The 26171-nt window shown below is 35.8% G+C and overlaps 1 protein-coding gene across 4 annotated transcripts in view; it reads left to right on the top strand.

The window, feature by feature from the left end:
• DMXL1 (Dmx like 1) overlaps nt 1-26171 on the top strand; it is a 131949-nt gene that overhangs the window by 47326 nt on the left and 58452 nt on the right. For 3 of the 4 annotated variants that reach the window (XM_084779739.1, XM_084779741.1, XM_084779740.1), the window contains exons 16-25: nt 292-411; nt 1049-1270; nt 5010-6692; nt 7956-8063; nt 17600-17769; nt 18353-18450; nt 19558-19723; nt 20333-20594; nt 22435-23513; nt 24197-24388. In XM_084779739.1, coding sequence (XP_084635865.1) covers nt 292-411; nt 1049-1270; nt 5010-6692; nt 7956-8063; nt 17600-17769; nt 18353-18450; nt 19558-19723; nt 20333-20594; nt 22435-23513; nt 24197-24388 — 4100 coding nt within the window. The remainder of the gene's footprint in view (nt 1-291; nt 412-1048; nt 1271-5009; nt 6693-7955; nt 8064-17599; nt 17770-18352; nt 18451-19557; nt 19724-20332; nt 20595-22434; nt 23514-24196; nt 24389-26171) is intronic. The other variant, XM_084779742.1, reaches the window with a different exon arrangement.

Raw genomic sequence — 26171 nt, 5'->3', positions numbered from 1 at the left:
TCTATAATGAGATCTGGTGCCCTCTTCTGTCAGGCACACATGCAGCCAGGATGTTGTATACATAATAAATAAATAAATTTTAAAAAATAGAAAAAGAAAATTGACACAAAGCATGTATATAATTAAATTTTCAGATGAATCCAAAGTTATGTACTAATGCCATTGAATACATTCTATAATGCTGCTTTGCATTTTTTTCTCTAACAATACAACACAGTTATTTTAACTTCATATATTTAGTATACCTTTTCATCCATCTATCTTAATGAAAAATATCCCTAATGTCAACAGGCAGTTCACCTAATAGATTTTCTGAGAAGTTCTATCTGGTTGTGATAGAGTGCACTCAAGACAACCGTTCATTGTTACGCATGTGGAATTTACACTTAAGGTCAATTCCTGTCTCACTGGGTAAGTCTTTGTTTTTTTTGTCTTGTTTTGTTTTTTTGTAGTTTTAAGTAGATCTACATTTTAACAAAGTATGCATACATAGTTAGAAAAATTTAGGACTTTTATTTTTTTAAAGAAATATATTTTCATATTATGTAATTCATAAAATATCAAATATATTTAACTGAAAAATAATTTTTCAGACCGTGTGTTCTTATAAATAATATTAATCTTAATGTTAGATATTAATTATAAGAAATAGTGGGCTGATTATTACCTTTTCATCTATGTATATAGTTACTTGGTCAGATCCTCCCTTTCCACTCTTCTTCTTCCTCCCCTTTTCTTAAATTCACTTTGTAGGCCAAGGTGGTCTCAAACTCATAGCGATCCACCTGCCTCTGCCTCCCAAGTGCTGAGACTAAAGGTGTGCACCACCACACCCAGCTTGAAACTGTTCTTCTATACTGATGATAACTGTAGTTTATTTAGAGTACCAAAAGAAAAGTGACTTTCTTACTTTCTTCCTGTAAATAGTCACTAATGTGTCTATAATATTATCTTTTATATTTTAGCTATTTATTTAAAAGTAGCAATTATAATATTTATTCCTAAAGGGTTACCTTCTAGTTTTTCATTCTGTTTTTTTGTTTTATAGATGAAAGAGTAGACACAAAGATATCAGAAGCCAGTTGGCTACCAGAAGAACATTATTCCTCCTCTCCAGAGAAGATCCTATCTCCATTTTCACAGAAATTCCAGGCTTGCAGAGCAAATCTCCAGAGTACTAGCAAGTTGTCTCTTCTTTCTGAAATGGTCTACAGCAAAGAGTTGGATTTGCCAGAAGGAGTTGAGATAATAAGTGTTAAGCCCTCCGCAGGTTTGTAAAATTTACTAAAAGAGACTGATCCAACTCTGTAAGCCAGGAATGCTTTACGAATTTTTTTTTTAAAGTAAATACTATAACTCACTCTGAAGTACACACAAAGCAGAAATGGAAAAATTATATTGAGAGCCTGAAATTGAAGACTTTCTCTGTTTTCTGGTTAGGTTAGGCAACTCTGCTGTAAATACTGATTTGTTTAAGAAAATGCTTCTATTTTGGGTAAATGTATTATTTACTTTTCTTACTACTTTGACTAAAAAAGCAACCTAAGAAAGGTTTATTATGGCTCAGGGTTCCAAGATCTAGACTGTCATGGCAGGAGCTTGAACTAGTTGGTCTCATTGTGCCTGCAGTCAGGAAACAGCCCCATATGGTTGCTGGTGCTCAGCTCACTTTACTCTTTGTCTTACTTTTCTATTGCCATAATACACCATTGACCAAGGCAGCTTCTCAAAGAAAGTGTTTAATTAGGCTTACAGTTTTAGAGAATTAAGAGTCCATCGTGGCAGGGTGGCAGGGTAGTAGGCCAGCAAGCAGCACCCTGGGTGTATCAGCAACTGAGAATTCACAGCTCAGAAAGCAGGAAACAGAAGGAGCGTACTGAAACTGGCTCAATATAGAAACCTCACAGTCTTACCTTCTGTGGCACACTTCCTCCAACACGGCCACTCCTAGTCCTTCCAAAACAGTTCTACCAACTGGGATCCAAGCATTTAAACATTTGAGTCTCTGTGAGCCATTTCTTTCAAACCACCACACTCTTTTATTCAGTCCAGTCAGCTCATGGAATTGCTTTGCCATGTTTAGACCATGTTCTCCCACTTACATTAACTCAGCCTAAAAACTCCCTCAAAGATTTGCTTAGACCTTTGTTTCCATGCTGATTCTAAATCCCTCCAAGTTGACAAAAATAACTATCACGTTAGAAAAAGTCAAAGTTCATAGACTATAGGTGATAACAATTTTACCTTATTTGCCAGCTGTTTTTGTATTCATAGTAGTTTTCTGGAGCCAAGTACTAAGACAGGCAATATGAGGTTCCAGTATCGTTACTGAAACCTTTATATCCAGGTAGTGGTTTTGCGAATGCAATCTCCAGACCAGGAGCAACAGCGTACAGTGAATTTATTAGAAATGAAGATACCGATTCGTACACAGTGGCTTAGTACCCAGGGACTTTTCTAATAAGCCTTTCGGGTATTTCACGTACAGATAGCAATAATATAAGACAAAATACCAAGCCTGTTTAGTTTTGGACTTCTTAAACACAGCCCTGCAAGTTCAGGGACTGTAGTCACTCCGAACTCTACTTTCAAACTCCTCTTTTTTAAATATCAGGCTCTTAGGAAAGTGTGACTCCTCATCACAAACTTTAGGCCAGGGCCAGCAAGTCTGGTTAACAAGTACCCCAGTGATTCTTGTGCTTACAGGTGTAATCAGTGTACTAAGGTTTTAAGATATTCTAAGCCTTCCTAATGCTGCAACCCTTTAATACACTTCTGCATGTTTTGGTGACTTGCAACTATAAAATTATTTTCATTGCTACTTCATGATTGTAATTTTGCCTCTGTTAATGAATCATAATATAAATGCTCGTATTTTTTTGATGGCTTTAGGCGACCCCTGTGAAAGGGGCATTGATGCCCAAAAGGGTCGTGACTCATAGTTTGAAAACTACTGTTTTAAGACTACTAATATAAACATGGTTTCAGTCATTTGTTCTTTCATTTTTATGCTCAAAAAATTATTCTCTGTCCTTCAGAAATTTAACCACTTGCCTGTAGCACCTCAGTAAGGAGTGGTATCTGGATATCATCTACCCACCTATGCCAGAAATTTTGGCTGGTTTGATTTTGTGCAAGTGGCTACAGCTGCTAGAGTTCATGAGTGATATAGCCATGTCATATTCCAGAAGAAAGCATTTCACAAAACTCCTTTTTCTCCAACTGACTCTTAGATTCTTTGTGCCTTTTCTTTGATGATGTTCCAAGAGCTAGGAAGAGGGGTGTTGATCTAAGTATCTCATTTAGGGTTGAGCATTCAGTCTGCTATTATCAGCAGTTGAACCAATTGTGCATCTTTGTATTGACTCCTATCTACTGCAAATAGAGGCATCTCTGACCAAAGTTCAGAGCAGCCAAGATCATAGGTATAAAAACAAAGAGTTAGATGGCTTTATGCTAGCAAGACCAATTGTTAAAATAATAGATGATATTACCCACGCTCTTTTGGCTAAGATTATTGTACCAGGCATGAAATTTGCTCCTTTGAAGCAGGCTTCAAATCCAATTAGTAAACATTTAGTTACCTTCCATAGTAATGTCCCTGTTGCTCTAATGGGCACATCATCTCTGATAGGTTAGTATTCTGACATGCACGGGTTAGAGCTGGGTAAGTCCATGGGGTTTTGATGTGGTTTTCCATACTATTAAGAGAAGTCCCTATTTCTAGTGATTAGTGGTCAATGTAGACCCATGGCTACCCAAAGTACTGATAGTAAATGGTGGATGATTGTTCAAACCTAAGTAAGATATTTATTCTCTCCGCTAAAGCTCAGGGGGAAATGCAGAAGAAGTAATAATAAGAATATAAAACAGCTAATAGGAGGAAAGGCTATGAAATGTCACATTTCTGGGCAAGACAAATTCATGGCACCTGTAGGCACCTGCACAGTCTACATATAAAGGAGACTGTCATCAGTCAAGCACAGATGGAGGAGGGACTCGGTGATCCCAGCCTCTCAATGCTAAAGTATTTGCTACTGATGGACTCAGAAAGAGGGGATGTCATTGCATTCAACAGCTTTCAATGGGTAGTTCAAATCCACTAATGACACACATGGCCTTGTTTAAACTAGGTGGGTCACAAGATAAAATTGAATGTCATGAGCCTAGGAAAGACACTGGTGGGGGTCAGTAGTAGGTGATAGTGATGGGAGATAAGAGAAGGTGAAGAGGGAGAGGAGAGAATCAGAATATATTACAGTACAAGCATGAACTTGTCAACTAATAATATCAATATAAAGAAATAAAACTGTAAAGTGACCATTTAATATTTAGATAAGTATGGACAGTCATACTTGTACTGAAAAATATGAAGAAAAATGAGCCTAGAGAATCTTAATAGATTTTTTAAAAATATGTTAATATTTTAAAATTGAGATACATAATTATAAAAGTACCAATGATGGATGGGGTATCAGAATAGTAACTAGGTTGTTTATATTATTATTTATAGTCCAGTTGTTAATTTAGTTATGACATACTTACTGTGAATGGTTAGTGTCTTTATCCTATAAAATGCAAGAATTGAAGTAACTTTCAGAATTCTCTTCTCTAACTTTAGTTTTTGGTGGCTTTACTACTATATATTTTTATATTTAAGTGTGTGTGTGTGTGTGTGTGTGTGTGTGTGTGTGTGTGTGTGTGTGTATGTGTGTGCACACGAAGAACACTTACATGGAAGTTGGGACAACTTGAGGAAATCTGTTCTTCTGTCATGTGGGTTCTGAGAATTAATCTCAGGTTGTCAGGCTTAGTACATAGTTTTACTCACCAACTCATCTTGCCAGCCCTGTAGTCTATAGCTTATTGGTATCAGTAAAAGCCTGATCATTAGCCTTAAACTGACTCTCATGTTCTTAACAGTAGTTTTCAGCAAAACAGCTCAAACTTTTAATACATAGAAAATATAAGTAATTACCAAAATTTTTAATGGCTCATTTTCTTTCTAGGACACCTGAGTTCATCTTCTATATATCCTGCATGTAGTGCCCCTTATTTATTGGCAACTTCATGCTCAGATGAAAAAGTAAGATTTTGGCGATGCAGAGTAACAGACGGAGAATCAGCTACATCAAAGAATGGAAAACTAGATCTTGTGTATATTTGGGAAGAATGGCCATTACTCATTGAAGATGGACTTCAGAGCAATAGTAGTATAACTGTACCCGGTAGGCCTGTAGAAGTGAGCTGTGCGCATACAAATCGTTTAGCAGTAGCTTATAAGCAGCCCACACCTAATAATAAATCTCAGGAGTTTGTGATGCATGTAAGTATTTTTGAATGTGAGTCTACAGGAGGTTCATGTTGGATCCTTGAACAGACAATTCATTTAGATGAGTTAAGTACAGTATTGGATTCTGGCATTAGTATTGATAGCAATTTAGTGGCCTATAATAAACAAGAGACATATTTAGTCAGTAAAGAAAGTATTACATCAAACACAAAACACCTGGTTCATTTAGATTGGATGTCCAGAGAAGACGGTTCTCATATCTTAACTGTAGGAATTGGCTCAAAACTTTTTATGTATGGACCCCTGGCTGGCAAGGTACAAGAACAGACTGGTAAGGAGAACCAGGCCTTTCCTCTCTGGGAGAGTACTAAAATCGTACCTCTTTCTAAATTTGTACTATTACGAAGTGTGGACTTGGTTTCTTCTGTAGAAGGTGCCCCACCTTTCCCTGTTTCTTTATCATGGGTAAGGGATGGCATCCTTGTGGTAGGAATGGATTGTGAAATGCATGTGTATTCCCAGTGGCAACCATCTTATAAGCCGGAACCTGTTACAACAGATTCATACAATGGAAGCACACCGTCTATACCAAGTTTAATAAAACAAAGTAACTCATCAAGTTCTGGGCTACATCCTCCAAAGAAAACTCTGACTCGTTCTATGACCAGTCTTGCACAGAAAATTTGTGGAAAGAAAACTACATTTGACCCTTCAGTGGATATGGAAGATTCTGGTCTTTTTGAAGCAGCTCATGTACTTTCTCCAACTTTACCTCAGTACCATCCCTTGCAGCTTTTAGAACTCATGGATCTTGGCAAAGTCCGGAGAGCCAAGGCCATCTTGTCACATCTTGTTAAATGCATTGCTGGAGAAGTTGTGGCTCTGAATGAAACTGAATCCAGTCATGAGCGCCGCCTTCGGTCTCTCACCATCAGCGCTAGTGGAAGCACCACTAGAGACCCCCAGGCATTCAACAAGTCTGAAAATACAGATTACACAGAAATAGACTCTGTCCCTCCACTTCCTCTATATGCCTTGCTTGCAGCGGATGATGATAGCTATTACTCAGCTTTGGAGAAGTCCAGTAATGAAAATTCCTTAAGTAAATCAAAACAGTTACCAAAAGAAACTTATGATGAGCTTTTTCAGACTTCAGTTCTGATGTCTGATAGCCACACGTTAGAGACAGATGAAGAAAATACACAGCCCAGAGTTATTGACCTTTCACAGTACAGTCCAACTTACTTTGGTCCTGAGCATGCTCAAGTTCTTTCTGGCCATTTACTTCATTCTAGTTTACCAGGCCTCACCCGCATGGAACAGATGTCCTTGATGGCACTCGCAGATACAATTGCAAGTACAAGCACTGATATTGGAGAAAGCAGAGACAGAAGTCAAGGTAAAAGCAAATTCTGTACAAGAGGGAGAAAAAATAAATTTATACTTATTTTTGTAGAAAATGATCTTATATAATTTTTAATAAAAATGATATTATGAGAGTCTTAAAAAATAGTGCAAACTATCTTTCACAGCAATTTTAACTCTGATAAATATTGTTTAGTTTGTAAACTATAGTACTGGTGAGGAAGTACACATTCATATAGTCATGATTAATGAGTTACTGTCTGTTCTGAAGATTCAACTGAATCCCTATGAATTTAGCAAAAGTACAGATTTTTAAATAGCTGAAAATATTTCTTTTTTCCCCCCTTTAGTGGAAATAATCCACTGGAAAATAAATTACAGTATGATTCAGGATTTTTCAAAAAATGACATTGTTGTATACTCCTACTTAGAAGAACAAATATAAACACAGCAAAATTAGATCTTTTCATCACTCAGCAGTTTTTAAAATTTCCATCATATATCAAAGTTTGAAATTAGCAAGGTCATTAGTTTAAATCAGATATATTGGTTAATATGATTCACTATTGAACGAAGCTTTGCAAGAAAATAAGGATTAAACTTGACACAAAGGTTTTAAATAAAAAAATAATAATTTATACTTTTGAGGGGATTGCTAGTAGATACTAGTTTTATGTAGTATGTTGTGGGTATTTTAATATGTTTTTAATCATGTAAAGTAAAAATCAGGACTTAATTACCATACTGTTAATATGAAATTTCCTTCAGTTGTTATAGCTGATACTGGGGTGCAGACATGATTTGAATGCATATAGTAAACATTACTATAACATAGTTTGATGATTTGAATGGATATAGTAAACATTACTATAACATAGTTTGATGATTTGAATAGATATAGTAAACATTACTATAACATAGCACAGGAAACATTAAACTCCTTACAAATAAAGGATTTAGATCATAGGAGGTCATAGTATAAAGAATGTTAATAGACTTTAAATCATCTCATTCTTATCTTTATTTTTCCATTATTTAGTCATACTCTTTTCCTTCTAGTATAAATAATTATTTAGGAACAAGATTAGAAAATATTTTAGAGTAATAAGCTTTTTCCAATTTAAGAATGTTTTATTCTTATATGTGGTATTGTGACATGGCAGATTGTAAAATTCTTTAGTATTTTATGCTTATAAAATGGTTTTATAAGCATGTAATAGTATTGCTTTTGTTTACAAATGCTTTGGGATTTTCTTTGAAAGCACAAATAAAAATAAACACTTTCTTCCTGTTACAGGTGGAGAAACTCTAGATGAGTGTGGATTAAAGTTTCTTTTAGCTGTTCGACTTCATACTTTTCTTACAACTTCCCTTCCAGCCTACCGAGCTCAACTTCTTCACCAAGGTAACTTTGATACTCTATTAAAAGGAAATACCAGGAAAAAGAAAGAGGCTTGGTAGGACAAAAGGAGGGAAGTAAATGATAAGGGTTATCCATCCCCCAAAACTTGTAAAATTAGAATGTATTCCCTTTATAACTAACAGGAGAATTGTTACAGATACTATATTCTGGTACATATTGATTATAAGTAACAAATCTCACTTATGTTATTTTAAACCTAAATATACATGGTATCAGTACTCAGGAATTTGAAGAGTTAGTGCAGGGTTCCAGCAGTGCAGCTTGGGCTATGCAGGTAAGTAAGCATTTACTCAGTGATGTGTCTCTCACTTTCTAGCAGGTCATCATGGTCACTCAAATTCTTATTTTTAAGTGCTTTTGTTATTATTGTTGTTGTTTCTTTGTGTTTGTTTGCTTGTTTTTGTTTTTTCAAGACAGTTTCTTGGTGTAGCCTCGGCTGTCCTGGACTCATAGAGACCTGCCTGCTTCTGCCTCCCAATTGCTGGGATTACAGGTGTGTACCACTGTGTCCAGTTAATACTTATTTTTCATAGTAAAAACGAATATAAAATACATGATTATGTTTTACACGATAGTAAATTTGCTATTCATTAGATCCCATAAACATTCCTCTTTGATCAGTATCTCCCCACTGCTCCACCCCCAGGTTTTGGTAAACATCTATCCTCTGCTTGTATAAGTTCATTGTTAGAGATTCTGTGTATAAGTAGAATATATATAAGTATTTTTCTTTCTCTGCCTTTGATTTAGCATAATATTCTCCAGGTTCATTCATGTTGTTGCAAGTAATAGAATTTGTTTTTAAGATACTAGGATTCCATTCCATTGGGAATATATACATTTTCTTTATTTACTCATTAATAGACATTTTAGTTGTGTTTTTAACAGAGCTATTCTGAATAATATTGCAGTGAACCTTGGATCCATTTGTTTTTTCAACATACTAATTTCAAGTCCTTTTAGTCTGTATCAAGAAGTAGGAATGCTGAACTATGTGGCAGGTTTTTTTTTTTTTAAGTTTTATGAAGCAATACTATATAGTTTTCCATAATACCTGTGACAGTTTTTATTCTCACCAGTATTATATAGTGTTTCCTTTTTCTCCAAATGTTTGGAGAGAATAATTTTACCTTTATATAGTAATGGTTCTTCCAGATAATAATGATTTTTATTGCAATTTTAATTTAAACTTTACTGGAGGTTTTGAAGTATTAGCTCATCTTCTGCATATTTACTGCTAATTCATATTTCTTATGATTAGTATCTTTGGCTCATTTACTGACTTTTTTCATTTACTGTTGTTTTTTCTCTTAATTGAAAATAGGTTTTTTTTCTCACATACTATAACCTGATTATAGTTTTCCCCTCCTACTACTAAGTTTAATTCTAATAGGTCAGCCTTTGATCTTTTTCCCTTGTAGCTTTTAATATTCTTTCTTTGTATGTTTGGTGTGTTGATTATTATACTCCCAAGGAATTTCTCTTTAATATATTTGGTGTTCTGTATGTGATTTGTTCCTTCCCAGTCCCCTCCCGTCTGGATCTACTTCCTTTTTGTTTCTCAACAAGATTCTAAGGGATAATATAAGATAAGATATAAGGCAAAAATTAACACAATGAAATAGGACAAAACAAATAGAACGAAAACATCTAAGAAAAAGCACAAGAAGCAGATATAGACGCAGAGACTCAGTTATTCATAAATTCAGAAACATCAAACTGGAAGCCGTGTAATAACCAAAGGATCTGTGGGTAAAAATAAAATAAAAAGTGAAAAAATAAAAATTTTAAAAGCTCTAGCATGACATTATGGGACACAGAACCTCCAAAGATGTAATTGAACTCATTTTCTGTTGAACATCTACTACTAGGCATCCCGTTTAGATTCCTTGGGAGGAAACTAAATTTTCGTTTGCAAGTGATTATCAATTGGAGCTGTATTCTGTGTTAAGGATTGGGGCATGTGTACCCTTCCCCTTTGCCCATCTGGTGCGTACTTATGTAGTCTTTGTATATGCTGCTGCAGTTTCTGTGAGTTCATTTGTGTGTTAGTCCTCTTGTTTTTTTATCCTCTACTTCCTCTGGCTTGTTCACTTTTTATTCCTCCTCTTCAGCAGGGTTTCCTGAGTCCTGAGGGCTTGATTAAGACAACTGTTTTAGAGCTGAGTTGTTCTAAGGTCTCAAATTCTGCATAATGTGTAGCTGTGGGTATTTGTGCTGGTTGCTAGTTGCTGCTAGAGGAAGCTTCTCTGATGATAACTGAGCAAGGCACAGATCTATAATGGAATGCCATTAGAAGCCATTTTATTGCTGCATTCTTTTAGTAGAACATTAGTATTTGGTTTCACTCTAGGTTCCCATGCTATCTAGTCTCAGGTTCTTGGCCACTCAATCAATGTTAGATGAGTTCCATTTCACGGAATAGGGCCTTAAGTCAAGTCAGATACTGGTTAGTTACTGCACTAGCATATCTTGGAGGCAGGACATTCTTGTAGATCAGAGGGTTTGTAGCTGGTGTTTTCATTTCTTCTTTGGTAGCATGCAGAGTACCTTCCTGTACCAAAGATGCTAATACATAAGGGTAAAAGACTTCAAGTAAATACTAGCTCAGCCTTTCCATGTCCAATGATTCTATGGTGTCTGGCCAACAGTTTGTTGAGAGGAACCTATAGTCTTGGCAATAGCATGGGCTTGGGTGCACCTTTGGCTAACAATCCAACTGGAAGCTTAATTTCATGACAAGAGATACTAAGTTGGGGCTCTGCCTCCCCCATTATTTGGTGATTTAATTTAGATGACATTATTTCTTGCCATCTACTCCTTTTGAGTAATTTCTTCTTTTTCTTGTAGAGCTTTCTGATGTGTTGCTAAGTTATTAGTATGAGATCTCTTTATTTTTATTTTTATTTTTTTAGGTAGGAACTTAGTGCTGTGAACTTGCCTCTCAGAACCACCTTCATTGTGTCCTGTAAATTTGGGTATGTTGTGTATTCATTTTCACTCAATTCTAGAAAGTCTTTGATTTCTTTCTTAAGTTCTGTCTTGACACATTTTTCACCAAGTTCGTTTTTTGAGTTTGTAAGCTTTCTTTTGTTTCTGTTTTTAGTAACTATCTCTCACCCATGGTGGTCAGATAGGATGCAGGGTGTTATTTCAGTTTTCTTGTATCAGTTGAGACTTTGTTAGTGTCTGAGCACGTAGTGAATTTTGGAGACAGTTCCATGAGATGCTAGAAGAAAGTTTATTGTTTTATGTTTGGGTGAAACGTTCCTTAAATAAACCATTCAGTCTATAACATCAGTTAGCTCCAGCATTTCTGTTTGGCTTCATCTGGATGACCCATTTGTTGGCAGGAGTGAGGTATTAAAGCCTCCCTCGATCAGTATGTGCAAGTCAGTATGAGATTTAAACTGTTACTAGTGCTTCTTTTATACTTTTGGGTATCTTATGTTTGGTTCATAGATGTTACAAGTTGCAGTGGTCTGGTAGATATTTTTTTCCTTTGGTGAGTATTGTATTATCTTTTCCTGTCTCTTCTGATTAGTCTATTTTGTACGTGGCTATACAGCTTGCTTATGTCTATTTGCTTGGAATATCTTTTTCTATCCTTCCACCCTGAATTGGTGTTTGTCCTTGATGTTAAGATGTGTTTCTTGAATGCAGTAGAAGGGTGGATACTACTACATATCCATTCTGTTACTATGTGTGTTTTTACTGAGGGATTGATACCACTGATATTGAGAGATATCAATGTTCAGTGTTTGTTGATTCCTATTATTTTGTTGTTGTTGTTTTGTGTGTATTTGTGTGTGATTCCTCCCCCGCCCCTCCCCCTTTTTGATTTGCTGGTTGGGGATACACTATTTTTGTATTTTCTTGTGTTTGGTTAACTTCTTTAGATTGGAGTTTTCCTTCTAGTGCCTTCTATAAGGATGGATTTCTAGATTAAGAATGCTTAAATATTGGATTTATCATGGAATGTCTTATTTTCTCCATATATTGTGATTGAAACTCTTCTGGATATAGTAGTCTTCACTGGCATCTGTGGTCTCTTAGAATCTGTCCAGTCCCTTCTGGCTTTTAGAGTCTCCACTGAGAAGTCAAGTTTAATTCTAATAGGTCAGCCTTTGATCTTTTTCCCTTGTAGCTTTTAATATTCTTTCTTTGTATGTTTGGTGTGTTGATTATTATACTCCCAAGGAATTTCTCTTTAATATATTTGGTGTTCTGTATGTGATTTGTTCCTTGATAGAGATATCTTCTTCTCTAGGTTGGGGAAGTTTTCTATGATTTTGTTAAAAAAACTATTTTCTGTGTCTTGGATTTCTTCTCTTTACTCGCATCCTATTAGTTTCATAATATAACATATTTCCTGGATTTATTAATTAATTTATTTTTTAAGACAACATTTTCTTTGAGTGAGGTAGCTGTTTTTTCTATTGCATCTTCAGTGCTTGACATTTTCTGCTTCACCTCTTGTATTTTGTTTGTGATGTTTACCTCTGAGATATTGATCCAGTTTCCACTTCCAGGTCTTGAAGGGTTTGCTTCGTTTACTCCCAGTGTGCGTGCATGTGTGTTTTCATAGATCTTAAGACATAGTTTTTCTCCATAAGGACCTTTATCGTATTCGTAAAGGCTAGTTTAAGGTCTTTATTTTGTCCTTCAGCTATGCTGTAGTTCTCATTGCCAACCATGGTAGGGTTGCTGTGCTCTTGTGGAGATATATTTTCTTGACCATTACTGGTTTTGTGCTGGATTCTATGCATCTGGGTTTAGGATAATTGAAATTCTAGGTGTTGATATTTCCTCTTGTCTTTGGTGGATACATGTTTTGTTCCTAGGTTTCTGCTGCCCTCTCTGCTTCTTGGGAGTGTATTGTGGCTCTGTGTTACCTGGTAGGGAATTCTTCTGGGATTCTAGTAGGTGTGGATACTGGAAGTTCTAGATAAAATATGTTTCTAGGTATTGGGAGCTGGCACTTAGAAATGGAAGTGGGTTAGGAGGAGGCTAAGGAAGTCCACGGGAGGGAGGAAAGCATGGTATTCCACCAGAATTTGCTTAGTTCATTCAGAATGGGGCCAGAGAATAAGGAGAAGACACAGTAGGTGGTCTGTCGGAGCTGGACATGGTATGGTGGATTAGATTTGAGGAGAGAAGGGAGAGTGGAAATCTGAAGCTTGTCTACCTGGCCTACTAGCATCTCTGGCATGATTGTTTGGAGGGTTTCTGGGAAATGCCTGCTGCAGGAAGGGGAGTAGCATAAAAGGATGAGGGGGAAGATTTCAGGAGAAGATCTGTGTGATCTCCTGGAGATGTGAGCTGAGGGGACATAGCTGGTAGTGTGCTACAGAGATAGAGGTGAGAATATGAGTTGGCTTTGGAGTTGAGGAGGGAGAGGTGAAGATCTAACGTTAGGCTGCCAGTTTCCTTGGCAGGAGTGGCCTGTGTATTTCCAGGGAGTGCCTGGTGGACTTAGGGACTGGGGTAAAGTGGTGTGTGTGAGGAAGAAAGGTTACAGGGAAAGATGTGTGTTCCACAGGAGATGGGGGCAGAGAATGAGAGGAGGCGAGAGCAGACTGTCTGCTGCAGGTCTGGGGGGAGAGTGCGGGATTGGTTTTCAAAGAAAGCAGGGGGGGGTGAAGATCTGCAGTTACCCTAACTGCTTCTCTGTCCATATGTTCATTTACTGTTTTTTAATAATCAAGTTTCTATTTCTTGGTGCTGTTGAGTTCCTTCTATATTTTAGAGTTTGGTTTTTGTTGTTTGTTTTTTGGGGGGTTGTATGTGTGGCTTTTGTTTGTTAGTTTTTTGTTTTGTTTTTGTTTTTGAGACAGAGTCTCACCATATCCCTACCTCAACTGGGATTATGTAGACCAGGATGACTTTGAGCTCAAAGAGATCCGCTTGCCTTTGACTCCAGTGTGCTGGGATTAAAGTTGTGTACCACCAAGCCCTTCATAAGAATTTCTTATTAGATGTACAGATAGCAAGTTGTCTGTAAGTTGCTTCTATTCTTGGTTCCTTTTCATCCTTTGCTATCAGCAGCATTTTAGTTTTATGTCTCGTTGGTCTATTTTTCTTGTCTGTACTGGAATCATATCTTTGTTGAAGTCATGGGGCTTTTTCTTCATATCTTCATATTTTCTTCAAGTTTTACAGTTCCGGGCCCTTTGTTTTTAATACTTTCTGTGAAGTTGAATAGCTAGCAGAGATTGTATGTTATCTTGGAGAATTTGTATGCTTACTGTTTTGTATTGCTTTTTCTTCCTAATGACCTACTTTTCCTGTTTTCTATTCCTTGTTTCCATTGGAAACAAGTAGTCTTGGCTTCTTTTTATTTCTTCCTCTCATTTCCCCCCTTAATTCTCTTCTTTTTTTTTATTCCCTTTCGTTGCCACCTTTCCCTTTTCTTGTCCTCCACTTCATTCCTTCCTCTTCATTTCTTTCACTTTTTCTCCTCCTTTTCCTTCCTAGTTAAGCCCATCCTTGATCTTACTTTCTTACTCTCTCAACTGCTAGGACTATAGATATACTCCACTTTGCTGACTAGATTTATGTCAGCTTGACACAAACTATCGTCATCAGAGAGGAGGAAACCTTGATTAAGAAAATGCTTACATAAGATAGGGCGGTAGGCCAGTCTCTAGAGCAGTAGTTTTCAACCTTCCTAATGCTGTGGCCCTTTAATACAGTTCCTCATGTTGTGGTGACCTCAAACATAAAATTGTTTTATTGCTACTTCATAACTGTAATTTTGGTACTGTTAGGAATCATAATGTAAATTATGCAGGATATCTGATATGTGACCCACCCCCACCCAAAGGGGTCACAACTTAAAAGGTTGAGAATCACTGCCCTAATACATTTTCTTAATTAGTGATTGGTGGGAGAGGGCCTGTCCCATGTAGATGGTGCAACCCTTGGCCTGGTGGTCCTGGGTTCTATAAGAAAGCAGGCTGAGAAAGCCATGTGAAGTAAGCCATTAAGTGACATCTCTTCCATGGCCTCTGCATCAGCTCCTGCCTCTAGGTTCCTGCTCTGTTTGGAGTTCCTGTTCTGGCTTCCTTCATTGATGGAAGTGTAAGCTAAATAAACCCTTTTTTTCCCAACTTGTTTTTTGGTGTTTCATCATAGCACTAGTAACCCTAAGACACACTATGATGTTCAGCTCCTAATTTCTTTTCATTAGTGTTAGAATGTTCTATGTTCCTCTTTGTAGTTACTTCTAATCTATAGTATTTTTACACTTAAATTGAGTTTCTTGGAGACAACATATATTTGGGGCTTATTCTTTCTTTGCTATTTTTTGTTGTTGTTATTTTGAACAAACTGTTTTTTTCTCCTCCACCACTAGGTATCTAACCGATGGCTTCTTGCATATAAAGGAAGCACTGTATCACTGAACTACATCCCAGCATGGCCCTGGTTTTTTGTTCACTGTAACAAACTGTTTTGAACTTACTATATTTGTACCTTTGGCTACTCAAAATGACTACGGCCATAGTTGGTTAATAAATATACTACTTATTACCCATTTCTGTTTTTCCCCTTGTTCATAAACACACACACACACACACACACACACACAAATTTTTGTTTTGTTGTGTTTTATTTTTTGAGACAGGGTTTCTCTGTGTAGCTTTGGCTGTCTGAGACTCCCTTTGTAGATCAGAGATCTGCCTGCCTCTTCCTCCTGAGTGCTGGGATTACAGGCATAAGCCACTGCACCCAGCTTGATATCATAGTTTTAAGAATTGAATGAATTAATCTAAGTAATATAGAATATAAACTGACCCATAACAGTTATTATGCTGCTCATCATATTGATAGGATATTTTAATACTAATGTAGCATTTCTGTCAGTAATCTAATGATCATTACATGTATTAATGCTCAGCTTCTGTTCTCTTTTTTACATACTACAAAGTGAGTCCAGGACAGCCAAGGCTATGCCGAGAAACCCTTTCTGGAAAAACAAAAACAAACAAAGAACTGCGATATAATAGTGGTCTCACTATATACATTTTCTTTTTGTTCTTATTTTGCTTTGTTTTGTTTTTTAGATAGGGTTTCTCTGTGTACCTCTGTTGTCTTAGAACTCTGTAGACCAGGCTGACCTTGAACTCAGAGAGAGACTGCTTCTGCCTCCCTACTGCTGGAATCAAAGGTGTGTGTCCCACCGCTGAGCTTTTTTTTTTTTTTAAATGATTTAAAATATTTTATTTTTATGTGCATGGATGTTTTGCCTGCAAGTATGTGTGAGGGTGTGAGATCTCCTGGATTTGTCCTTACAGATAGTTGTGAGCTGTCATGTGGGTGCTGAGACTTAAACCTGAGTCTTCTGAAAGAACAGCCAGTGCTCTTAACCACTGAGCCATCTCTCCAACCCTTTATCCACATTTTCTTAATGAAAATTTGAGTCATTGAAAAATGAAATAATTTTCCCAAGGTTATATATTTTATTTGGTAATAGAACTGGAATATAATGTTTGTGTTCTAATTTTGGAGTCTTTGAAGTGCTATGCTTAGTCTACTGAGTTATGCTTTTTATATGATTCCATAGAGTTATTTAATTCTATGAAATCAGAACATCTTAAAACAGTGTTCAAAGGGAAGGAGGGGCAGTACTGAAGAAGGAAGCATGCCAATACGTAACAGTGCTTCAAGTGTTTCTTATGTTCTTAGGAAGACTGTGAGTAATAGCCAGAGAGCAAAACGTTTCCCATAAATGTTTTGTATGTTTTCGAAGAATTAGATTTTAATTGTGCGCATTGGAGTGGTATCATTGTTTGAGAATCAAGCATAAAAAGTAGCTGGGCACAGTGGCCTGTAATCTCAGCACTCAGGGAGGCAGAAGCAGATGGATCTTTGTGAGTTTGAGGCCAGCCTGATCTGCAGAGTGAGTACAGGACACCCAAGGCTACACAGAGAAACCCTGTCTGCCCTCTCCCCCATCCCCCCCCCCCCAAAATTCATGTTTCTAGGAGCATAATAATTATATGTAACTATTAGTTTGGAAAAGGGTTGAAAAGGACAATACTTGTCACTGACCCATGTAGTAATCTTCAGAGTTGTTAAAGCCTGTCCTGACAGCTAAGACTGTGTCCCAGAGCATTTCTTTTCCAGTTCAGACTTTTCACTATCACAGTTTTAAGTAGCCACTGAAAGAAGAAACCTAGACATGTTTTCTTAAATCATAAATGCAGATCATTCCCTAAAATTCTGTTCTTCACGCTTTCACTTCTTATGCTGTTTCCAAGATTTTACTCTCCTACATATGTTATAATAAAAGGAGTCTGCAATGTTTAAGAATTTGTCATTTTACTCTGTATTTTAAGTATGTGGTTTGTTGATATACATAATTCATTGACATACTAACAGATTATTTGTAGCTAACTTATGTAAATAATTAAAAACCTTAAGCAATTTATATGTTTTTGCATAAATGTCACACATTTCTAATAATTATATACTATTTGCATTGCTTATAAGTGTTATTTTTGACATTTCTTTAGGCCTCTCTACTGGTCACTTTGCTTGGGCCTTTCACTCGGTAGCAGAAGAAGAGCTGCTGAATATGTTGCCGGCCATGCAGAAACAGGATCCGACTTGGTCTGAACTGAGAGCAATGGGTGTGGGGTGGTGGGTTCGCAATACTCGCATCTTGCGCAGATGCATAGAAAAAGTAAGTGTTTATTTGGGTATAAATATAAACCAGTATATTTTGAATATTTGTTTAATGACATCCTGTCTCATTGATACAGCATCATAATTTGTGTGTGTTAGGTCTTGGACCTAGAGCCTTATGAGTGCTAAGCAAGCATTATACCAGTAAGCAGAGGGCCACAGTGCATCCTTCTTCTGACATTTTATATATTTAGTGGTCTCAGTACGTTGCTCATACTGGCCTTGAATGTGCAAATCTTCTGTCTAAAACTCTTGAGCTGTTCTGAGCCTCTGCTGCTAGGCCTAGTTACCCTCAACCTCAAATTAGCACATTTATTTACTAGCATATTTCTGAAGTGTTTGTTGAGAAAAATACAGTAGTTTAGGAGGGCTTCTAATGAGAGCGGTTGTCGTTCTGTCACCTCTTCTGTGTATACTACTGTAAGTGCTTCTATTACTGGTTATGTATATACACACGTACTTATATGGTTACTTAAATTTTGACATAGTAATAGCATGTACTATTTTTGTATGTAAGAGAAGTTATTTGTGCACTTATAAGCTACTTCTGTAATAGATTGACTATTATTTTCCAATTATAGGTAGCTAAAGCAGCCTTTCATAGAAATAATGATCCTTTAGATGCTGCAATATTTTACCTTGCAATGAAAAAAAAAGCTGTGATTTGGGGATTATATAGGTAAGTAGCTAAATTACTTTTCATTTAAAGTGAATGCATAAAGTAACGTATGACCTTATTGAGTATGTTCTTGATAGGGAAAAAGATTACATGTGTTCCACAGTGGAAGAATCCAGATCACTTCAGCTTGTTTTTAGCCTTTATCAGTCTAAAAACACATTCCCCACTCTCCTTATTTACTTCTTCTACCAACAGTCAAGGAGGAAGGAGGTGGAGTAGAAAACAAATTTGTCAAGGTAAATTTGCATCAGCATCGATAGAAAATAGTAGATTCTAGGGTAAGCATCTGTCTTCTGATATTGAAAGACATGGATCAGGATGTTTCTGAAACTGCTTCTTTTGAGTGCTGTTCTCTCTTTCCATCTCACCTGTTAGCAGCATCTGGTCTCCATGATTATCATTTTTTTTTTTTTAATGTTCTGTTTCAGAGTGGCAACCACTGGGGAAATTTTTGATATTTAAGATATGAGTTTTCTAAAAATCTAGGTTTTTCAAGATATTTTCTATCAGAGCAGATTCCACTGATACTTGTTTTGATTGCCAAAGTCATTTCTACATAAGTAGAACAAAATTATTGATGAAATTTTTAATTTTAAGCTGACATAAATGTTACTATGTAAATTATCTTTATATAGCCACATGTGGTGGTGCACATCTTTAATCCCAGCATTTAGGGAGGCAGAGGCAGAAGTATTGCTGTGAGTTTGAGGCCAGCCTGGTCTAGAAAGCAAGTCCAAGACAACCAAGGCTACACAGAGAACCAAAAAACAAAACAAAACAAAGCATCTCCATATAAGTATTTGAATGCTGCTTTTGAAGTTCACCTTGTAGTTTGAAAGAGAACTTTTTAAAAACTTCTGAAGTTTACATATAAAAGTAAATAAATACCTGATGTTATTCTGGTAAAGATGCAAATGTTTAGTAATTTATGAGCTGGCAAATGTTTTGTTTTGTTTTTACTGTTAGAACTTTTATTGTAACTGGATCTTGCTGTGTAGTGCAGACTACCTTCAATTTTGCTATCCTTGAAAGTCTTAAGTTTGAAGTGCTAACTGTAAATGCTGATTTAAAAGTTGTACTTTAAATTTAATGTTTGTTCCTTTATAGATCTCAAAAAGACACCAAAATGACACAGTTTTTTGGGCACAATTTTGAGGAAGAGCGGTGGCGTAAAGCAGCTTTGAAAAATGCCTTTTCTTTATTAGGCAAGCAAAGGTTTGAACATTCTGCAGCATTTTTTCTTCTAGGTGGTTGCCTCAGAGATGCAATTGAGGTAATTAATTTAACTTATTTTTTTTTAATTACTGTTATTGTTTCTTTAAGGAATTCATCTAAATTTCAATTTTTAAATTTTAACTATAGTAGAAATAATATAAAGCTGTGTATCTAAAGTAACTAATAATATTTCACAGTAGCCTTTTCATTTTTACCACTTAGCTGGAGTGATATTTTTACAGAACTGGGATAAAGCAGGGTTTGTAAAATGAGTAATTCCTATGACTGCACATTTGAAGTATATCTGGCTCTTTTATGTGATGGACTTGAGGAAAAATAGCTTTATAATTTGAAAACTTAATCTGACCAGGTGAGTTGAAAAGAGTTGAGATTTAAAAAGAATAAAATAAGATAGGGCTTACTCGATACTGGATAGAATTATCCATATCCTCAGGTCAAATTATTTTGTGAATACATACTTGGTAATAACAAATAGATTTGTAGAGGATATCAGTGTTAATTTACTAAAATAGGCATATGTGTGCCATTACTGCATTTATTGCTTGATACATTTAAAGATTAATAAATCCTTATACATTATATAGTAAATAAGTTGAGTTTCTCTTAAAAGCTGACATTGTTTTTTTAAAAACAATATTTTTTTAAGGTATGTCTTGAGAAACTGAACGACATTCAGTTGGCTCTTGTAATAGCAAGACTTTTTGAGTCTGAATTTGATAAATCTGCAACATACAAATCTATTTTACGCAAAAAAGTTTTGGGAATTGGTTCTCCAGCCAACGAGCTCAGTTCATCAAACATAAATGCACATCATGACCCCTTTCTTCGAAGTATGGCACATTGGATTTTAGAAGATTACAGTGCTGCTCTGGAAACATTAATAAGGCAACCGTCTATAGAGGATGAAGGTAAACTGTGCTTCCAAGATTTTAATAAAAATATTGTTACTGGTTTCTTAGTATGTTGTCCACTGTCTGGTCAAATGTAATACAAAATACTTAATTCTTGGTCTTTGTGACTAAATGGGGTTTTGTTATTTCAGAAATATAAACTATTTAAAACAAAGAACTTTTAGATTTTCTGTTTTTAAGAAATAAATGTTTTGAACAACAGTATTGCTAACAGCTGGTTTTAAATACTTTGGAGAAATGATACTATAAAAAGTCAATTTTAAATATCAGGTTGAGTTATTATACTTGTTAATCAATTTTATAATTCTTACAAGAAAAACATATTCAGTGTAAGGGATGTGATTAGAGAACCTTAAACTAACCAAATGCTTGACTGTTGAAGTTCATAGGATCAGTGGTGTAGAGATTATTTTAAATATACCCTTTAGAATTCTACTTCTGGATCATTTTTTTTTTCTTTTGCAAAACAATTTTATAGCCAACTATAAGGTGAAATCTATTCTCTCAATTAATATAAAAAATAATGGAGTTTACTTTTCCAGTATCTTTTCATAGACAGTATTGAACTATAGTTGGTAATGGTATAGCTTACTATTTGGAACAGTAAGTAGAGTGGCTTCTAGTTCATATTGTTGTATGTGTCACTACTTATGTAGCTTGTGTATTTAATTAGGAAGTATGTTTTTAAACTCAGAAAATAGCCATAAGACTCAAATTTTCAATTCTTTTTAGCCATCTGAGGTAAAGATTTTCATTCTGCCCTTTTCATAATCAAGAGAATACATCACTTTATTAAACTTAGATGTCTTGTTTAAAAATGTGTGAACACACACTTATGTGTGTGATATTAATGCAACATCACATACTTCTAAAACATTTAAATCAGAGTTCTTCTGAAAGAAAAGTGACAGTAGTGGCTTAGATGATAGTACCACTATGATACTATGGACAGACGATGTATTTGGATATAGGATAATATTAATTTGACTACACAGAACTAAATTTGATATGGAATATGAGGGAATTGGGAAATAAGGATATGGGCCGGAGAGATGGCTCAGAGGTTAAGAGCACTGTCTGCTCTTTCAAAGGTCCCGAGTTCAATTTGTAGCAACCACATGGTGCCTCACAACCATCTGTAATGAGATCTGATGCCTTCTTGTGGCAGGCAGGCCCACCTGCGGGTAGAATACTGTATAAATAATAAATAAATCTTTTAAAAAACATAGAAATTAAGGGTAGCTCCTGGGTTTTTAGCTTGTCTAATAATGAATGATTTAATGGAGTGTTGATAAGGTCAGGAAGTCTTCTCTAGTTAGATGATCTTTGGGCAAAAGGCGGGTTGAAATAAGCAAGTTGTCAACCAAAAGAGGTAGGTGGATAAAGGGTGGTGCGCACCAAGAGCATACCAAATAAAAAGCCCCGAGGTCAAAAATGTTTGTATTTAAGTAGAAATGTAGAATGTGGGGTTTTAAAATCATGGAACTCTTATGAGTTTAACTCTGGGCTGTGCACAGAAACATAGCATTTATGGTAAGAAAAGATGAAGACTAGACAAGCTTATTCAAGAGGTTTAGCCACGGAAGTAAGAAAACAGCTAAGAATTCCATCTGAAGACTTTCTTTCAGTTGGAAAGCAGTATGGTCTTTGATTACCTGTGGTATTAAAACATATTTGTAAAATATGTTCTTGTCTGTTCAGTGATATGGGTTATTGTAGTCTATTATAATTTTTCCAGAGACAGGTCAAGTTTCCTCCAACAGAAGGGATTCATAATTACAAATTTTCAGTTCATGTTTTGAGCTTCTCTTGATTCATAAAATGAATTTACTTTCAGATCAAGTCATGATGTCAGCCTGTAATCCCATAGTTTTTAATTTCTACAATTACCTAAGAACACATCCTCTTTTGCTAAGACGTCATTTTGGATCATCTGATACATTTCCAACTCACATGGCTTTAACAGGAAAAAGTGGACTGGCAGGAACAATTAATCTAACTGAAAGAAGATTATTTTTTACTACTGCTAGTGCTCACCTAAAAGCTGGCTGCCCAATGTTGGCTTTGGAAGTATTGTCAAAGATGCCTAAAGTCATCAAGAAAACAAAACTCTTTTGTAGAACATCTAGTTTTTTTACTAGTAAAGATTCTTCTCCATTAAAATCGGACACAAGAGAAGATAAGTCGTCTGCTATTGACTGGTCACAGTCACTGATGAATGGCTTTGAATCTTCTTCAGAGGGTTCCTCAGAGAGACAGTCAAACTCTACCTTTTCTTTTGATTGGAGCCAACCAAGTATGGTATTTCAGGATGATTCTTTGGAGTTGAAATGGGATAGTGATAATGATGAAGAAAATGAAGACCTCCCTATTTCAATGAAAGAAATAAAGCCTTTGCAGAGAAAAACAGATAAAAAATTAGATGAATTAAGTAGTTTCACAGATTCTTTGAGCATACTGAGTGAAAGTGATATTTTAAATCCGTCAGAAGATATAATTGCTGTTCAGCTAAAATTTAGAGCATGTTTAAAGATTCTCACGGGGGAACTTCGTACTTTATCTACTGGCTATGAAATAGATGGTGGGAAATTGCGATACCAACTTTACCACTGGCTTGAAAAAGAGGTAGTAGCTCTTCAGAGGACCTGTGACTTTTGCTCAGATGCAGAACAACTGCAGTCTACATATTGCCAAAGTGCAGATGAATCTGGATTAAGTGAGGATGCTAATGGTTTGCATCACCAAACAAAAGTAAAGCAGCTGAGAGAAAGTTTCCAGGAAAAAAGACAGTGGCTCTTGAAATATCAGTCACTCTTAAGAATGTTTCTTAGTTACTGCGTACTTCATGGCTCTCATGGTGGGGGTCTTGCATCTGTGAGAATGGAATTAATTTTACTTTTACAAGAATCTCAGCAGGTATGTAACATTTTTGCTTTGTTTTGGGTCAAGGTCTCATCATGTAACTCTAGCCAGTCTGTAACTCCCTGTGTAGACTAGATTAACCTTGACCTCACAGATACCCTCTTGCCTCTGCCTTTACCTCCCATGTGCATTCATTCTGGCAGGAATGTAACTTTCGTTAGTCAAACATAGGCTATGTGGAGGAAAGGAAAGGAGAGCAAGTAATATACTTAAATCAAAGTTTTAAAAGCTTTATTAAATTAAAGAAAAAGATAATCCATGTCTGAAATAGCTTTTGGTGTTGTGTTTTGGGTTTTAAATATTAAAAGTTGATTTTCATTTTTGCAGTTACTTTAAAGAAGGAATCTGTGTGTAGTCACATTAGGAGTTGGTAGAGCTATGTACATCACAGTTGCAGAACAGCTCTTGTAAGGTGTTATGACTTGTTTAATGTGTATGAACACAGTCTTATGAATCCCTTCTGAGGTAATGAGCTACACATTATTGAGGAGAGTTAAGGGTATTATCATTCTAGATTCAGTTGTAGAAACATGCACCTCAGATCATAACAATTCAAGGAACATACACTCTGAGTGATTTTAATTTTTATTTTTGGAGGTTTTTTTAAAGATCCTCTGAATTACTTAAGGAGCAGGTTATAAATAAAACAATTTAATCTTTTTCTCTTTATTTTTAAGGAAACAGCAGAACCAATATTTTCTAACCCTTTGTCAGAACAAACTTCAGTGCCTCTTCTCTTTGCTTGTACAGCCAGTGCCAAAACAGTAGTTGCCAATCCATTATTGCACCTTAGTAATTTAACACACGATATTCTACATGCCATAATAAATTTTGATTCACCACCTCATCCTGACAGCCAAAGCAATAAAGTAAGTATGCTTTATTTCAAGCTTTGTTTTTGTTATCAACATATATTATTTAAATAAAATTGCGGGTTTTATTTTAACATTTTCACATACATATAAAGTGTTCAATTTCATTTTTTCAGTGCTCCCTCTATTAGATCCCACCTCTCTTTATGTAGTGATTCCTTCTCCTTTATGGCTCCTTTCCCCAAGGAGGCCTCCTTTCAACCTCAAGTACTTGCATTTTTTAATCTGTTATATTTTGACTCTTAGGAATATTTTCAATTTGGTTTTAAGCTTTCAGTTTACCTACACAGAGTGATAAAATGAAAATATAAATGTTAAGCCTTTCTTACTAAACAAGTTGAAACACCAGACTTGACATAGTATTTATTGTATTGACAATTACGATTTTAAGAATTTTAGCTATAGGCCAGACTTACTGTGTTAGTTATATCTTATAGGTTTGAATTTTTTTTTTCAGTTCAGCATATCAATTTAGTTTATATAAACACCTGGGCAGCAGGTGTTAAAAACTGGTTAAAAGCAGTTACTACCAAACCTGAAAACCTGCATTGGATGCTTTGCATCCACTTGGTAGAAGAAGAGATGAGAACAAATTACTGTAAGTTGTCTACTGGCTTCTGTATCCACATTAAGATACAACAAATAAATCAACATAAATAAATGCAACTAAAAATCACACACATATAAAAATAAATGAAAGCAATAGGCGTACATGTATACATACCAGTGAATACTTGAAGCTTTTTTAATTAAAGAATGTGTGTATATATATCGGTGCGCACATGCCACTGGGGTCGGAAGACATCTTCAGGAGTCAGTTCTCTCCTTCTGCTGTGTGAATTGCGGAGATCCAAGTCGTGCCGTCAGGTTTGGTCACAGCTGCAAGACCCATCAAGCCATCTTGCTGGCCATTCTTAAGTTTATAAAGGGTAGAATTGCTTTCAGTGGATTGGACACTATATTTTTTAAAGGATAGAAGTGTAATATTTTGATGTAAAAGACTAGCAGGTAAGTAAAGTAGTCTCTTGTTAATCTTAAACTACAAGTTTTAAAAATAATGTGAAGTATCTTGTTTCCTGTCCTATCTCAAGGATGGCAGAATAGTATGCTAAAAGTTTGAATTCCTAAGTTCATTCCAAATTTATTGAATCATCTGTGAGAGAGACTCAGGAATAAGTTTGTTTCTAAGAAGTTTGGAACTTTTTTACAATATCCTAATTGTAGTATAGATAATTTAATTAACAAACCATCTTCCTGCCGGGCGTGGTGGCGCACGCCTTTAATCCCAGCACTTGGGAGACAGAGGCAGGTGGATTGCTGTGAGTTCGAGGCCGGCCTGATCTACAAAGCAAGTCCAAGACAGCAAGGCTACACAGAAAAACCCTGTCTGGAAAAAAAAAAAGAAAAAGAAAAAAGAAAAAACCATCTTCCTATTATCTCACTGTACTTTATCTCCTGTTGATACCGTTCCTCTCTTGAGAGCCCTTTAGTGACTCAATTTGATTGACAGTTTTGGTATATTCCTTGGAAATGTTTTCCATCACAGCCTATAAAGATTCTTGCTATCTACCAGTTTGATTTTCTGCTGTCTTCGTAGTAGATTCTCTTTCCTCAGTGTTACTCTCTTATATATACTTAATTCTTACTAATTTGTTTTTTTCCACTTCCATAGTACAAATCCCTATAGTATGTGCTATATATAGTTTGAAAATTAATTTCCTGAGAAGTATGCTCGTTTTCAACAAACTGCATTCTGTGTTTAATTCTGTTACCTTAATAC

Source organism: Acomys minous (assembly GCF_964271855.1).
Source record: "Acomys minous genome assembly, chromosome: 4".
Classification (NCBI taxonomy): Eukaryota; Metazoa; Chordata; class Mammalia; order Rodentia; family Muridae; genus Acomys; species Acomys minous.
This window is presented reverse-complemented; position numbering and strand designations above follow the sequence as displayed.